Source organism: Geotrypetes seraphini, chromosome 12 (genome assembly GCF_902459505.1).
Source record: "Geotrypetes seraphini chromosome 12, aGeoSer1.1, whole genome shotgun sequence".
Classification (NCBI taxonomy): domain Eukaryota; kingdom Metazoa; phylum Chordata; class Amphibia; order Gymnophiona; family Dermophiidae; genus Geotrypetes; species Geotrypetes seraphini.
In genome coordinates, this window is record NC_047095.1 from 103,242,093 (window position 1) to 103,260,436 (window position 18,344).

Below are 18,344 nucleotides of genomic sequence, written 5' to 3' on the forward strand. Positions count from 1 at the left end.
AAGTATAAAATAGACATCCTATCAAAAATAGCCCTCTAAGTCCAATTTTGGACATTTCCTGTAAAACACCAAAAGTTGGAAGTACAAGAACAGCCATTTTTGAAAGCTGGACTGCTAGATATCCAATTTTCTGTAATTTCATGTACTTGGATATCTAAGTCATCAGGATGACCAAATTTATACCTCATTTCTTACCAAAAAAGCATCCAATTTGGAAACTTCCAAATTGACACTATTTGGACATGGGAGGGGCTACCATTGTAATGGACTGGCCACTCACACATTGCAACAAAGAAGTGAGGCTTCTTAAAAGGAACTACTGTGAACTTCACATAAAGGGTACCACATATACATCTCACCATAACCCCCTTATAATTGATGGTGAGCCCCCTAAACTCTTCTCAAATCAATTATACCCACCTGTCTACCAGTCATTTTGCCTGCAGGTGGTACCTATATGGCAGTAGTATAGTAGGGGTTTGGTGGTTTTTGGTGGCCTCACAGTTTCTACCCAAAATGTACTGGTTAAAGTGATTTATGATCCTGACTCTTCCTTTCTATGGTTCACTAGCCCACCTACTTGGCTACTTAAGACCTCTGTGTGATGCTTTACTAGGCTTTTCCAAAACCAGGTGCTGCTATTCTAGATACAAATATGTACTGATTCATTTTCACATGTTTTGGTGTTAGGAAGCATTTAGTGATCACTGGTGGAGTGTGGGGGAACATTAATTAATCCCTCCAGTGCTCATCTGGTCAATTTGGGTATGTTTTTGACACTTAGATGATTCTCAAATTGGTCTACTTGAAATCATCTAATTTCCATCTAGGGCACCCTGGAAAAGGTTTGATTATAGGTGCAGGATGTACAGGTATATGCCGACCTATATCCCACCCATGACATGCCTCCCAACATGCCCATTTCTACTCTGAATGCACAGTGACCACTTGGATGTTTTGATTAGTAAGATGTCCAAGTGTCAATTTTTGTGAGTTTTTGGATGTCTACGGTTCTTGATTATGTGCCTGATAGTAACAGTAGATGACTGCAAAAAAGTCTATCCAGTCTGCCCAAAAGTCAAATTCATATTAATTCATGATTAAAAATCAACAATGAATGTGATATAAAATGTTTGATCCTCATCTTTTTTTTGCTATTTCTTGGACAAATACCATAGAAATCCATGAGGTACTGTCTTTATATTCCATCCACTGAAGCTAAAATCAAAGCCACCTTCAGCCCATTTATACAATTTCTACCATAAAAAAACCCAATTCTGAGGTTCAAAAATCATTAAAGTCTTGAACATTAGTTTCGTCAAGAAAAAATTTAGTGCCACTTTCAAATCATGTTTCGGTTTTAAAGATGAGTGTAATGGTGTGGTCTTTGCTCTTACAGCCCTAACTTCCTGTAGATCTGTCATTAAAGATGGAAGAATGAATTGAAAAGATAATATATATATTCTTTTCTTTGTGCCTTCCTTCTCCCCATTTACTGGCTAGTCACATTATTTAATGGATTTTTATACTGTACTGTATACTGCACTTTTAGAACGGAATCAGAGAAGTTTATATGGCTGTTATGAAATAATTTTCCTAAGCTCTTCAGGTAGTTGGTCCATTCTTTAAGGTTGTGCCCATCTGTCAGTGGGAGGTGATGGAGAGTGCTTTATCTCCAGAAATGGCTTTAAAATTAGTTCACTATTAAATAATCACAGCTCTTAAACTGATTAAAGAACTTTACACTGTTTTATGCATACAGCTACATATAATGTTATGTGAAATGCTCAGACCCTACACCCCGTGATTTAGTGATAACACCAAACTGGGGTTCATGAGGGGACCATCATGGCTTTCACCGTCCCCATTACCAACCATACCAGACTACTCAAGTGAAGACATTTTATCTGACTTTAGCAAGAATCTTAAAGATAATGATTCTTCACAAACAACTTATCTGGATATGGTGGTGTTGTTAATTGTACTGAACCCCAGACGACTTTAAAACTGCCAATGCGAGTTCTTCTCTTTTATTCTTGTTGGCTTTATTTCTTTATAATAACTGTGCTGATGTCATCGTCCCCCCGACTCGAGTTTCGCGTCTTCTTCAGGGAAGGACACTGGATTGGCTCTCCGAAACGAATGAATAGCACAAACAGGGATAACAGGGAGTTAGCCCTGTTTGTGCTGTTCATTCATTTCGGAGAACCAATCCAGTGTCCTTCCCTGAAGAAGACGCGAAACTCGAGTCGGGGGGACGATGACATCAGCACAGTTATTATGAAGAAATAAAGCCAACAAGAATAAAAGAGAAGAACTCGCATTGGCAGTTTTAAAGTCGTCTGGGGTTCAGTACAATTAACAACACCACCATATCCAGATAAGTTGTTTGTGTAGAATCATTATCTTTAAGATTCTTGCTAAAGTCAGATAAAATGTCTTCACTTGAGTAGTCTGGTATGGTTGGTAATGGGGACGGTGAAAGCCATGATGGTCCCCTCATGAACCCCAGTTTGGTGTTATCACTAAATCACGGGGTGTAGGGTCTGAGCATTTCACATAACATTATATGTAGCTGTATGCATAAAACAGTGTAAAGTTCTTTAATCAGTTTAAGAGCTGTGATTATTTAATAGTTTTATAATCAATATCACAGAGGAATAAATAATATCTCCCCATTATTAATTAATTTAAAATTAGTTCTCCTTATAGTTATAAACAAATGTTTATGTATGCTTGAAATTACCTGTTTAACCTGGCACTACTTAAAATGCACCCCTCATTTCTTAGCTCCATCATTATCTGAGGAACCTCCATTTTAAGAATGGTCTGGGGGAACAGATGCACCTGGATAAAAATGGAGAGCTCACCACTGGATACGATATTTCGAATATGATTGTTCTTGCTGATGGGACATGGAAATATGAAGTTGTTGGACATTATAACCCCAACGCTCCCCCAGGGCAGGATTTCACCATTGATGAGAAGGCGATCATCTGGGAGAGTTCTTTCACTCAGGTTAGATTTAAGTGATTGAAGGTGGTGATCCAAACAGGTATCATGAAACTTGTCTTAAAATGGTCAAACGAATGGTGTTTTTTGGCTTTATGGGCAAAACGTTAGCTTCCAGATTCTGTAAAGATCACTTAAATTGGAGTGCTGATCCCAGGTGTGTACATATAGTAATTTGTCAATTGGGATTAATTAGCTGTTACAGGCATGTCTGCCAACTTACTAGGAATAAACTCCTGGCTCATTTGAAATAGAAACAAAGTGGATGGGGCTTCATCTATTGCTTTTTCTCTGTGATTACAAAGGGCTAGATTCACAAAGCCTACTGATGAACTTCTGACCACATAGCAACCTCTTTATGACCATATTTCCCTGTGACCCGATTCACTAGCCTCTGTCCCGATCATCCTCCGATCCGCACATGCAAATGAGGGGGAACGGCATTCAAATATAGGCAGGAAGCGATTAACTAAAATAAAAAGCAACACCGACTGGGCTGGCTGATCCAAAAATAAGTGACTGCTGAGGAACAGTCGCTGAGGTCCTTTCGAACTTCCCTGCCCTCTGCCACCCTGCTCTCTGTCCTGCTTCTCTGCTCCAGCCCCGATCTCCTGTTCTCTCCTGCCTGCCCCGAATCTCTTGTTCTTCTCCTGCCTGCCCCGAATTTCTTGTTCTCTTGCCTGCCCCGAATCTTCCATTCTTCCCCTGCCTACCCTGAATCTCCCATTCTTCTTCCTGCCTGTCCTGAATCTCTCTTGCCCTTCCCCACACTACGAACCCATGGTTTTAACCTGTGGGTTAAAACCACAGGTTCACAAAGTTTTTTTAAAAAAAGGTTGCTGCCCTTGATCATGTGCAGATCATCTACAGATGGTCTGCTCATGCATGATACAATAAAGTATGATACAATAGAGTATTATAGGGAAAGGGAAAGAAGGTACTAAGCCTCGAGGCAAAACAAAATCAACAAAAAGAGGCACTGGAGATGTCAAGTCCAACCTTTGGTCACAAATGTTTTATTTATAGTTTATATCAAAGTTTAATAATGAGTCTTTAAAAATTGCTAGAACTGGCAAAGTTCCAAAAGACAAAGGCCTCCTTTTACTAAGCTGCACTAGGGCCTTAGAGCACGGAATAGCACATGCTAAATTGCCACATGCGCTAGCCACTACTGTCTCCTTTTAAGCAGGCGGTAATAATTTTGCTAGTGTGTACTATAACGCACGGTAATTTTGTGTGTGCGCTAAAACCGCTAGGGCACCTTAGTAAAAGGAGCCCAAAATATTAAACAACTTTCCCAGAGCCAAAAGGAGCTGCTGTGAGAATTGAACTCACAACCTCAGGGTGCTTAGGAAGCTTCTTGAACCACTTGGCCACTCCCCCACTCAGAAAGGAGAAGGTGTTCTTTTTCAGGAAGTAAGTGGGATGTGAGGGGGCATGATGCTGTTTTTATCTATTTTGAAATTTGTTGGCTGTTCTGCCTTTTTAACAGTTTTTTTTCATTTTACCGTTTTTGTTTTTAATGTGATGTATTATGAATATTCAATTATTGATTACTGTAACCTATCTTTAGATTAGTGAGCTCTAAATATTATTATATAACTTAATTAGTTTTTATAAATTTATATCCATGAAAGTGGTCCCATCTGATCTGAGGTTGGTCTAATCTGTCTATGCACTGACAAGAATCAACACTTTTTGGGTATTTTTAAAAGTACCTTCCTAAGCATTAAATATGCTGTTACACAAAACGACTATTTAAAAATAAATAAAAAGAACATTCCATTTCAGAAACAACTGTCCAGTATTAAATGAAGTTAAATATCATGTTTTCTCAATCCTCAGACACCTCCACAGTTCAGATGTAATCCAAGCTGCCGTCCTGGTTACAGAAAATTAACCAAAACAGGAGAGCCGGTCTGCTGCTATGACTGTATTCCGTGTTCAGAGGGAGAGATCTCCAACCAAACTGGTGGGTGATATCATGGAAAACATGGGATACAAATAAACAAAGGGTCTCTATTATGGTCTCTGTTCCTGAAATTAGGGAAAGATGTAGATTAGAGAATGACATGGTGAAAAAATTGGTCCCCGTCACCGCCCCGTCCCCGTCTCACCATCCTCTGCACCGCCCCGTCACCGCCATTCCCTTCACCGCCCCGTCACCGCCACTGCCACCCCATTCACCGCCCCGTCACCGCCACTGCAACCCCATTCACCGCCCCGTCACCGTCACCGCTGCATACATAAAAGCCTCAAACGGGTGCGATTTTATATACTTTTCTTTATTTACGTATAAAGGAAACATTCTTTAAAACTTTAAAACTTAGTTAAATATTAGTTAATAACTATACAAAAACAAACACGACATGTACTTTTAATGCTTACAATGTTAGCCTACATGGTAAGTAGATGCGGCCGCTGTACCTAATCGCGGCAAAGATCTCCCCGCCGTGATTAGCATAGTGACCGCGGCTACGGCTGCAAGTCTCCCCTCCCCCAGCGATCACGGAAGGAGGGCACCCAACCCCTCCTGTAGACCCCCCCAACGGCCCTCCCGACAATCGCAGCAGAAGGGTACCCAACCCCTCCTGCCGGTCCTCCCAATGACCTCCCCTAAGATCGCCGGCAGGAGGGTACCCAACCCCTCCTGCTGGACCCCCCCCAACGAACCCTCCCACCCCGGAACCCCCTTAGTCTTACTTTCCAAGTTGGACCGGACGGCTCCTCACACGTATGGCCAGCAGGCTTGCCTCCGTCCAAATGAGGCGGGCCCACCCCTACCCTGCCCAACCCACAGGATCCTAGGGCCTGATTGGTCTAGGCACCTAAAGCCACTCCCGCTATAGGAGGGGCCTTAGGTGCTTGGGCCAATCAGGCCCTAGGATCCTGTGGGTTAGGCAGGGGAGGGGAGGGGCGGGCCCGCCTCATTTGGACGGAGACAGGCCTGCTGGCCAGACGAGCAAGGAGCTGTCCGGTCCAACTTGGAAAGTAAGACTAAGGGTGGTGTTTCGGGATGGCGGGGTTTGTTGGGGGAGGGTCCTGCAGGAGGGGTTGGGCACCCTCCTATTGGCGATATAGGGGGCCGTTGGGGGGGCCGGCAGGAGGGGTTGGGCACCCTCCTACCAGTGATCATAGGGGGGCTGTTGGGGAGCTGGCAGGAGGGGTTGGATATCCTCCTGCTGCGATCGTCGGGGGGGCTGTTGGGGTAGGCAGGAGGGGATGGGTACCCTCCTGCCGCGATCGTTGGGGAGGGCTGGTTCTGTCGGCATGAAGGGCTGAGCACCTTCCTGCCGGCGATCGTCGGGGGGGGGGCAGGTTCTATTGGCAGGAAGGGTTGATCTGACAAATGAGGAGCACGGTGAAACACAGGTAAATAGCGGTTCCTAGAAGGGGGTACATTGGCCTGCGGGGACAAATCTTTTCACCGTTTTTGCGGGCGGTGAAAACTTTTGTCCCCGTGTCTGCGGCGATTTGGCTTTGGAGTCTCCATAACCCGCAGCCAAACCGCAGCCACGCCGCAGCTCCCTGCGGGGATCGCTCCCCGTGTCATTCTCTAATGTAGATCTCCAAAAAGTGTAATTCAGTTTCAAGTTTAATTAAAATTTTATATATCACTTAACATATCTAAGCTGTGCACATAATAATAATAATTTACTTAAATATGGGGTGTCAAGTACAAGCTAACAGACAAAGACATTTAAGCCCAAATTCTATAAGCAGCGCCTAAAGTTAGACGCCTAACTAAATTGAATAACAAGTTCAATTAAGCTTTTTAATCGCTCTGATTGAAACATAGGCGCCTATCAAGAAAAAGCGATTCTGTAACAAGACGCCTATAAAAATTTAGGTGCCCTTCAAAAAATTAGGCACTATGCATGTTAGGCATGGGCGGGGCTACCCGTTAGGCGCCTTGTTGCAGAATCGCTGCTCTTATGCGTGCTTAAGCGCTCAGCTAGGTGCCTAACTTTTAAGTGTGTCTAGAGCTGGCCTATTTACTTGGCGCCTCTAAAATAGATGCTGCTCAGCGTGATTCACTAAACAGCACCCAATTGTGCTTGAATCGCGCTGAACGGCGCCTAATTAGACGCCTAACTTTTAGGCGCTGCTTATAGAATTTGGGCTTTAATTTCATGCATATGATAAGGTGCTGGAAATGCAATTATTGATAGGATAGAAATAAAAAAAAGGTTAGTGCTGCTGGCTGGTATCCCTTTCATGGCTCCCTGATCATTTTATGAGGCCCCAAAGGACCCCATCTGGAAGCACTGGATGCTGGGTTGTGTGGATGCTGGGTTGCTGTGGGGGCTGCCTGCCCCAATGTAAATTTTAATGCTGCTGGTGGAGTGTTGGGAACAGAAGGTTTGACTCCTATTCAAATGGTTATGGAACCAAACCTTAATGTTCTCCCTAAATATAAAGCCATCACTTGGTTAACCGTCAATAGAATTTAGTCTTCACTACAAACTAGTTTTGAAATTGTGCCAATTTCCTCAGACACAACTGTAAAAATGAATGAGCATGAAAGTTAAATAGCAGAGCTAGGAAATAAGTTAGAGAAATAAGATAAATCTATGGGTGGTTTACGGAGCACTGCTACATCTAATATTAAAGATAATATATTTCTTCATGCTAAAATAGAAAAAATGGAGAATTATATGAGAGCTAAGAATCTTCGTTTATTAATTTCCTTGTCACACACTACCTATCTCCATTGGAGCTGTTAAAAATGTATTTGTGGGAGAGTTCTAAGATGGCTGCTTCTATTTGACTGCTGATGCAGACGCGTCTTATTACCTCTTCAGTTTCTCCTTCGGAATGCCGAAGAGAAGGGGAAAACGCGTTAGTGGTGCCTCCCGATGCTTGTAGGTTCCCCTTCCTACTATAGATGATTTCTTCAGACGCTTCCAACAAGAGCAAGAAACTTTGGGGATTTGCCCACTGCGTGTACCGGCTAGATGTTGCTCTGAGCCCCGACATCAGGACACCACCTCTACAGCCATTGCCATTGGGAGCCAGCTTTCCACAAGATGAAAGCACACCTGAAGAGGAGGAGCTCTCATCTCAAGAGGCCAGTGTTCTGGAGTGCTTGCCAGTAGAAATATCTGGGAGTGAGGTATTCCTCCCGAATGAACCCATGGCTGGGATATCTGGAGCTATGGAGGATATCTGAACAAATATCTGGAGATATCTGGAGCTATGGAGGATCGAGGCTCTACTAAGGAGATAAAACTGATGAAAGAACAATGTCTAAGCACACCTGCATTTTCCTTTGTTCCTGTTAAATCTCCACAAGTCACCCTTGAAGCCCTTTGGGATCTGGTGGTGAATTTGGGGAACTCTTTTACTCCTTAAATTGAATATTTGAATAAAGAATTGGATAATCATAAAGAAGAAATTAATTCTCTCAGTGAAGATATGATTTTAATAAAATCTGATATAAAAAATAAGGAAAAAGACTTGAAAAGTGTTAAAAACAATCAGGATTTACTTGTAAGAGATAATTTAATGATGAGGAGAAAATTGGAAGCCCTTGAGAACAATAGTCGAATAAATAATTTATGATAATTTTCCTAGGATTTCCTCAATTTCCCCTCAAGCTATGATAAAACATTATTTTTTGGAAGTTTTGAAGATCCTAGAACATTCACTGCCTCTATTTACGCAGGCTTACTACTTGCCTATTAAATCTAAAGTTCCACAAAATAAAAAAGATGACGGTAACCTTCAGGAAGGTCCTTTGGACGTTTCCACTTTATTGGAACAATCTGAAAGTGAAGTGGCTACTCCAGCCACTCTCTTATTGACTGTAGCTTTGGCTCCAGATAAGGACTGGATCCTTAAACTTTTCTTCAAGAATAGATCTAGATGCTTCCTTGAGTGCTATATTCAAATATTTCCTGATGTCTTGAGGGAGACTCAGAAAAGAAGTAGATAATTTTTGATGTTGAAGCCTGGGGTGACTCAGCTAGGGGGTACATTTTTCTTCAGATATCCTTGCAAGTGTGTTATTAGATAGCATTCAATTAAATATGTCTTTGTAGATCTGAAACAGTTAGTAAGTTTTCTCTACTCAAAGCATCTTTGAGAATGTTGGAACAATATCAACAACTGCATCCAATTAGTAAAGTAGCTCTTTGTTTAGCAGATTACTAGTATACTTAGAATTGATTATGTTCATAACTAATTAATCTTTTTCATAATCTTGGATCCATATTATTTTTTGAGGACTTGAAGGTGTTCCAGTTAAATAGTTACTTCTGGGATTTTGAAGTGTACTTTATGTTTGGATAACACTTTCTGTACAAGATGTTATGCTTGGAATATAATTTTTAAATCTTATAAACAAATAATAAAAAAAGAATGTATTTATGGGAGAGATTACAATATACTAATGAGGATACCTTTGAGCCTAATAATCTCTACTACATTCCGAGGGCTTCTAGGGAGTTGGTAGATGAGAGGGAAATAGATAAACTAGTTTCACCAGATAGTTTGGATTTATCTCAATTTCTTGAATCATCTAAGGACACAATAACAAAACGTGCTACTCTGTTGGTAGTGTTCAAATCATAACTGGAGAAGCAAGCTATTTTAATGTTCTCTTTCATGAAGAAAAAAGTTCTGTTTTGAGGCCAAGTTTCTATTTTTCCTACATAAGAACATAAGAATTGCTGCTGCTGGGTCAGACCAGTGGTCCATCGTGCCAAGCAGTCCACTCCCGCGGTGGCCCCTAGGTCAAAGATCAGTGCCATAACTGAGACCAGCCCTACCAGCGTACATTCTGGTTCAGCAGGGACTTCTCTAACTTTTTTTTGAATCCCTGGAGGGTGTTTTCCCCGATAACAGCCTCTAGAAGAGTGTTCCAGTTTTCCACCACTCTTTAGAGAGTGCCCTCTCATTCTCCCTGCCTTGGAGAGGGTGAACATCCTGTCTTTATCTACTAAGTCTATTCCCTTCAGTACCTTGAATGTTTTGATCATGTCCCCTCTGTCTCCTCTTTTCAAGGGAGAAGAGGCCCAGTTTCTCTAATCTCTCGCAGCCCAGTTTCTCTAATTTCTCCAGCCCCTTAACCATTTTAGTTACTCTTCTCTGGACCCTTTCGAGTCTGTCCTTCATGTATGGCAACAAGTGCTGGATGCAGTATTCCAGGTGAGGGCGTACCATGGCACAGTACAGAGGCATGATAACCTTCTCTGATCTGTTTGTGATCCCTTTCTTAATCATTCCTAGCATTCTGTTTGTCCTTTTTGCCGCTGCTGCACATTGTGTGGATGGCTTCATCGACTTGTCAACCAGTATTCCCAAGTCTCTTTCCTGGGGGGGTCTCTCCAAGTACTGCCCCAGACATCCTGCATTCGTGTATAAGATTTTTGGTACCGACATGCATTACCTTACACTTATCCACGCTGAACCTCTTTTGCCATGTTGTGGACCATTTCTTGAGTGTGTTTATGTCACGCTGCAGATCTTTGCAATACTCCTGCATCTTCACTACTTTGAATAACTTAGTATAGTCTTCAAATTAAATCACCTCACTCGTCTTGCCAATTTCCAGCTCATTTATAAATATGTTGAAGAGCATGGGCCCAAGCACTGAACCCTGTGGCATTCCACTGGTGATGCTTTTCCAGTCCGAGTATTTTCCATTTATTCCCACTCTCTATTTCCTATCCGCCAGCCAGTTTTTAATCCACGTGAGTATTTCACCCTCGATTCCATGGCTCACAATTTTTTTAAGTAGTCGTTCATGCGGAACCTTGTCAAATGCCTTCTGAAAATCCAGATATACAATATCAACTGGGTCTCCCTTGTCTATCTGCCTGTTTACTCCCTCGAAGAAGCGCAGCAATTTGTCAAACAAGATCTTCCTTTGCTGAAGCCATGCTGGCTGGTCCTCATCAGATTGTGTCCATCAAGGTATTCAATGATGCGGTACTTTATCAGCGCCTATACCATCTTTCCCAGTACTGAGGTCAGATTTACCGGTCTGTAGTTTCCTGGAACACCTCCTTGAACCTTTCTTGAAGTTCGGCATAACATTTGACACCTTCCAGTCTTCTGGAATCCTTCCTGATTTGATTGACAGATTGGGTATTAGTTGAAGCAGTTCAGCTATAACCCCTTTCAGTTCCTTGACTACCCTCAGATGGATGTCATCCAGTCTCAGGGATTTATCATTTTTAAGCCTAGCAATCTGCCTACTTACCACTTCTAGACTGATAATCAACCCTGTCAGTTTCTCATCTTCATTTCCCGTGTATAGCCTGTCGGCTTCCGGTATGTTGTAAATATCCTCTTCGGTAAACACAGACACAAAAAATGTGTTCAGTTTGTTGGCAATGGCTTTGTCATCGTTTTGCACTCCCTTTATTCCATGGTCATCCAAGGGCACCACTCCTTCCTTTGCACGTCATTTCCCCTTAATATAGCAAAAGAACGGCTTGAAGTTTTTTGCCTCCTTGGCTATTTTTTCCTCATAGTCTCTTTTGGTCCCTCTTACTGCCTTATGGCACCTGCTTTGATTCTGTTTGTGCTTTTTCCAGTTTTTGTCTGTTTTCGACCTTTCCATTCCTTAAACGAAGTCTTCTTGTCTCTGATTGCTTCCTTCATCGCTTCAGTGAGCCATGCAGGTTCCTTGTTCTTTTTTCTCTTGGATCCCTTGTTGATGTTCCCTAAACTTTTTCTCTCCCCAGAATTTCCTATATCTCAAATCACAAAAAAATCAAATCACAAAAATCACAAAAAATCAAATCACAAAAAATCAAATTCTCAATAAACTTTACAGCAAAAATTCCCAGAAAAAGGTTTCTAAAGCAGTTCACAACTTTTCTTCACCAATATTCTCACACAACATTTCACAGGAATCTGTTACAGGACATCTCATAAAATCTTCTCCAAAAATCAGCACCACAGATTTGTTACTCAGAGAATCTCTCAATCATTGCCCAGAAGATTCTCACAGGATATCAGATTGAAACTTTCTCCAGAAATCAGCACCACAGATTTGTTACACAGGGATTGAGAATTTCTACAAAAATCTGGTTTCAATAGCAGTTTCACAACTTTGCTTCACCAATATTTCTCTTACAACATTTCACAGTAATCTCACAGATAAATTTCCAGCATCAAACAGTTTCACAGATAAAACAATTCTTCACATCAGCTAGAAAAAAATATTTTCACACTTGGAAAAATACCAGAATCTATATATCAAACCTCAACTTCGACCAAACCTATTCCTATTCAAAATTAAATAAAACCAGCTATAATTATCTTCTCACAAGGCACAGAAACCAAACTACCTCCATACAGATCCAAGTCACCCTCCCAACTGTCAAATCTGTCAGAATGTTCAAGCAGCTGATGCTGATCTCTGCACTAGGACAGCAAACCTATGTAGGAGATCAGCAACAGAATACCAAAATTGCAGCAATATAAAAAATACACAAACCAAACTTCTCAAAATAGAAAAAAATCCCACAGGTCTTACATTCCAGAATTTCTTTGCTTTAAAACCTTTAAAATCTCGGGTAACTTTTAAACTTTTAACCCTGGTTACATTTAAGTTCCTTGTGTTCGTGTACATACACTTAAGTTTGCAGCCTGCTACTTTCTTGCATTTCCTTCCCTCTTGTGTCCCTTTCAATCCGTCAGGATTTCTGTCTTGCCTATGATCCAGTGTGTCTTCCCTGCTGTCTTTCTGCATGGTATCCTCTGGGTATACCAGTTCCCGAACCATCGACTCTCGGTCGATTATGGGCTTTCCCCTTCTTCCTAGTTTAAAAATTTCTCAATTTCTCTCTTGATGTTGCCTGCAAGTAACCTCATTCCATCTCCGCTGAGGTGGAGTCCATCCTTCCTGAATAGCTTGCTCTTTCCCCAGAACGTCATCCAGTTGTGCATGAAGTAGAATCATTCTTCCTCACACCAGCACCGCATCCACGTGTTTACTGCTTGCAGCTCCATCTGCCTCTTCTCGTCAGCCCTGGGTACCGGCAGGATCTCCGATAATGCTACCCTCTGCGTTCTGGTCTTCAGCTTCCTTCCTAGCATCCAGAACTGGTCCTTCAGTACTTCCCTGTTGTAGTTCCTTTTGCTCACGTTGTTTGTCCCCACATGTATCACCACCGCCGTATCTTCCTGATGTATCTAAGCACACTCAATTAAAGAGGAAGCAATTCCTACTGCTCAAACCTAAAGTTCTAGTGGTGGGTGCAACCTTTTTTCTAAAATTTCCCTTTAAATGCCTTTTTTCATATGCTAGTAATAGATATGTGTTTCTGGACCCAGTCCAGTTGGAAGACTTTCTTAAGGATAGACCAACAGGTAATTTCTTAATTTACCTTTACAAGACTGAGAGGATGTTTATTTGACATTTAAAAAGTGTGCCACATGTTTATTTGCCTGCCACATGTTAAATATCTAGTTTAGTTATTTAGTTTCCTAGTGGCAGCACTGGTGGTCTGAATGATGTGGACTAGATCATTAGAACATAAGAACATAAGAAGTTGCCTCCGCTGGGTCAGACCAGAGGTCCATCGTGCCCAGCAGTCCGCACCCGCGGCGGCCCATCAGGTCCATGACCTGTCAGTGGTCCCTGAGCTCATCCTATAACCTATCTCTACTTCTATCTGTACCCCTCAATCCCCTTCTCCTTCAGGAATTTATCTAAACCCACTTTGAATCCCTGTATTGTGTTCTGTTCAATCACAGCTTCCGGGAGTGCGTTCCATGTGTCCACCACTCTCTGGGTGAAGAAGAACTTCCTGGCATTGGTTCTAAATCTGTCCCCCTTCAGTTTCTCCGAGTGCCCCCTTGTACTTGTTGTTCCCCACAGTCTGAAGAATCTATCCCTATCTACCTTATCTATGCCCTTCAGGATCTTAAAAGTTTCTATCATGTCTCCTCTAAGTCTCCGCTTTTCCAGGGAGAACAGCCCCAGCTTTTCCAGCCTGTCGGCATATGACAAGTTTTCCATACCTCTTACCATTTTTGTCGCTCTTCTCTGGACCCCCTCAAGTATTGCCATGTCCTTCTTGAGGTACGGCGACCAATACTGGACACAGTACTCCAGATGCGGGCGTACCATAGCACGATACAGCGGCATGATGACTTCCTTTTTCCTGGTCGTGATACCCTTCTTGATAATACCCAGCATTCTGTTGGCTTTCTTTGAAGCTGTCGCACATTGTGCTGATGCTTTCATTGTTGTATCCACCAGCACACCCAGGTCTCTTTCGAGGTTGCTTACCCCTAGCAATGATCCCCCCATTGCATAGCTGAACATCAGGTTCTTTTTCCCAACATGCATGACCTTGCATTTTTCTATATTAAAACACATCTGCCACTTTTTTGCCCATTCTTCCAGCTTCGTTAGGTCTCTTTGCAGGTCTTCACAGTCTTCCTTGGTACTAACCCTGCTGCAGAGCTTGGTGTCATCCGCAAATTTGATAACCTCACATTTCGTCCCCGTCTCCAGATTGTTTATAAATATGTTGAACAAGAGCGGTCCCAACACCAACCCCTGCGGAACTCCGCTTGTGACCCATTGCCAGTCTGAGTATTGGCCTTTTACTCCAACCCTCTGTTTTCTGCCCGCCAACCAGTGTTTAATCCATCGGTGTGCATCCCCCTCCACCCCGTGGTTACACAGCTTCTTAAGCAGCCGTTTGTGGGGTACCTTGTCGAAGGCTTTTTGGAAGTCGAGGTAAATGATGTCCATGGATTCCCCTTTGTCCATCTGGCTGTTTATTCCCTCAAAGAAGTGTAGTAAGTTCGTAAGGGATGACCTTCCCTTGCAGAAGCCATGCTGGCTCGCCCTCAGCTGCCCATTCTTTTCTATGTACTCGCAGATGCTGTCCTTGATCAGTGCTTCCATCATCTTTCCCGGAACCGAAGTCAAGCTCACTGGCCTGTAGTTTCCCGGGTCACCTCTCGATCCCTTCTTAAAGATAGGCATGACATTTGCTATTTTCCAGTCCTCCGGGATCTCCCCAGTTTTCAAGGATAGGTTACATATTTGCCGGAGTGTTTCCGCTATTTCCCTTCTCAGTTCTTTTAGCACCTGTGGGTGGATTTCGTCTGGGCCCGGTGATTTGTCGCTTCTCAATATATCTATCTGTCGGAGGACGTACTCATGGCTCACCTCTATTCGCTCCATCTTTTCATCTTGATCCCCACTTATGGTCTCCTCGGGTTCTGGTACATTGGATGTGTCTTCGCTCGTGAAGACCGACAAGAAGAACTTGTTTAACCGGTACTTTATTTTTGATGAATATTTATGTTATTGTTGAAATGAATTTTCCTGCATGTTTGTTATTTAAATTGTAAGAAATGAATAAATAAAGAATAATAATAATAATAAAACAAATACAAAAAAGGGAGAACACAGGCTTGGTGGGACAATTTTTATATTTACAGAATGGGAAAATACTCGATAAGATTCTTTTTTTCCCACCAGCTAGCCAAGCAGTCATGGTGATAATTCAGGAACTGCCCTTTGTCTCTTTAAAAACAAAACACCATAGGGTAGGATACCAGATGTAGAGGGCATAAGATGAAGCTAAGTGACGATAGTCTTTAGGAGTAATTTAAGAAAATGCTTCTTTATACAAAAGGTGGTAGATACGTGAAATGGCCTCCCAGTGGAAGTGGTGGAGATGAAGACTGTATCTGAATTCAAGATAGCATGGAGCAGGCATGTGGGATCTCATATGGAGAAGAGAAGAGATGATAATTGATGTTGAGGAAGGGCAGACTGGATGGGCCATTAGGATTTTAACTGCTGTCATGTTTTTATATATCTATGAAAACTGAGGCCCTCAGCTTAGTCTAAGAACAGAGACACCCTGAAATTTAAAAATGCATCAGTTTTGTCCTATGAAAATTATGTAGAGCCACACCATCACCAAAATGTTAAAAAATTCTATAGTAGATTTGCTAGGACATCAGGCCACCTGGTGGTATAAATTAATATCTGAATTCTTGAATAAAAAGCCAAAATCTTGTCTTAGAGACATTTGGAGCATTGAGATAAAGCAGCATATTCCTGCATCTCAATGGCCACGAATTTGGACTGGGAGAATGAGATGTACAGCATCAGCATCTATGAGACAAACATGTTTTTTTGTTACATAGAAGTTTCTGGACCTCTGTTCGTTTACAAAAATTAGACAGTTCTAAATATAATAGATGCTGGCACTGTCATCTTGATGTAGGGACACTGGATCATCTGCTGTTCTATTGGCCTTTGATACTTAACTTTTGGAAGTCAATATGGGGACAGATTAATACCATACTGGAGGCATCAATTGTATTGACGTATGAGGTATTTATATGTGGAACATTATTGCATATTAAGCCCCCCATAGACCACTATAAATGCCGGCTTTTCCTAATTATGACCGGGATAGCCATGCAAATGATTACTCACAAATGGAAAAATTGGGATCGCCTTAGTTTTCCTTTCTGGTGGGCGAGGTTATGCTTAACTAATAAGTATGAGAAAATGGATGCTGACTTGCTGGGGCATAATAAGATATTCAAATTGGTTTTGGGTCCATTGATATCTTTTGTAGATTTGTTATAGTTGCCCTTTATCTTTCTTTATTTTCCATTGTATTGCACCCATATATCCAGGGAGTTGGGAGCAGGAGGGGGTATATCTTTTGTTTTGGTATTATTCCTGATGGTAATGATGGGGAGGGAATTTTTATCTTTTGTATAGATTCTGATTGTTTTTAAGTGCTTATTTGATTATTATTATTTGTATGTAAATTGTATTGCACTTTTTGTTGGCATTAAAAACTAAATAAAGTTTTTTTAAAATTCTATAGTAGAATTTTTAATATTGTTCATTAAACACGCATCTGTATTTGTAGCTGAAGGAGGACATTGATGGTACTGTATATCACTTTAGAATAGAGTGATTTATTCATTTTTAATAAAATGAAATGAAACTTGCCCTGTACCAAGAGGGCTTATAATCTAAAGATTTTTTCCCATTGCTGTAAAACTGAAGGGACCTGTTTACAAAAATGAGGTAAATTAGGTTAAAAAATGAACATGCCTTTTGAAAAACTAAATGCACAATATCAACTGGCATACTTTTATCCACATGTTCATTCACCCCATCAAAGAAATGTAATAGATTAGTGAGGCAAGATTTCTCTTGACTAAATTCATGTTGGCTTTCTCTCTTTAATCCATGCTTATGTACAAGTTCTGTCATTTTGTTCTTTATAATGGTGTCTACCAATTTGCCTGGCACCAACATCAGACTAATCAGTCTATAATTTTTCAGATCATCTCTGGAACCTTTTTAAAAAATTGGCGTCATGTTGGTCACCCTCCAGTCTTCCAGTACAATGTGGATTTTTAAGACAAATGACTAACAATGGCTCTGCATGTTCATCCAGTCCAGGCACGTTGCTAATATTCAGTTTCTGAAACTGACCCATTATATCTTCCAGTGTTTCAGAGATCTGTTTCAGTTTCTCTGGTTCATCAGCATTGACTACCATTTCTGGTACTGGTATCTGCCCCTTATCTTCCTCATTGAAGACAAATATAAAACATTCATTTAATCTCTTGACTATGGCCTTGTTTTCCATGCGAACCTCTTCCTGCATTTCATTTCAGGGACTTCAAATACAAAATCTTGTAGCTGTATGACCTGGTTTCTTTGGGGGGCTCTGCTTCTCCTCTCCAAGTGTGGCTGGGCTTTTGGCTTCATTTCCTGTGTCTTCTCAGTGCTGTTGCTCTCTGTTCCACCTCTTTGCTTTTCATTGCTAGGCTTGTGGAAACTAGCAACAAGTGTAGGCTGTTCTTCACTTGACCATGTGAAAACTGTAGGCTTATCTAAACTATTTCCCTGCTTGCAGCATGGTGTGACCTGCTTAGCAGTCCTACCTGCATCTTGGCCTCCTCATTTTATGGTTCCTACTGGGGCTGACTTTACCTTACTGAACTCAGTCCAAGGAAAAGATAAATTGGTACCACGTTGCTTTAATATACTTTCCATAAGTTTCAAGTTTATTAGTTTCTTGATATACCGTCAATCAAAGATATCTAACGGCCTCTTTTACAAAGCCGTGCTAGCAGCTGCACGCCCATAGAGATTTAAAAGGCTTTGGGGCTGTTGCCATGCTGTAGCTGCTAGTGCAGATTTGTAAAAGTGGCCATAAATGGTTTACAATAAGAGAAACTATATATATAAATTAATTAAAACCTTTTTTAATTTTTGTAAAAATTTTAAAAAGGGGTAGAAACATTACATAACCAACATGACCCATTAGGGAGAGTGAAAGGGTAATACAACATTACATTTA

At 41.5% G+C, this 18,344-nt stretch overlaps 1 protein-coding gene across 1 annotated transcript in view; it reads left to right on the forward strand.

The window, feature by feature from the left end:
* Positions 1–18,344, forward strand: part of LOC117346201 (vomeronasal type-2 receptor 26-like) — a 165,931-nt gene that overhangs the window by 95,239 nt on the left and 52,348 nt on the right. Inside the window, exons 6-7 of the mRNA XM_033915603.1 lie at positions 2,791–3,018; positions 4,858–4,984. Coding sequence (XP_033771494.1) covers positions 2,791–3,018; positions 4,858–4,984 — 355 coding nt within the window. The remainder of the gene's footprint in view (positions 1–2,790; positions 3,019–4,857; positions 4,985–18,344) is intronic.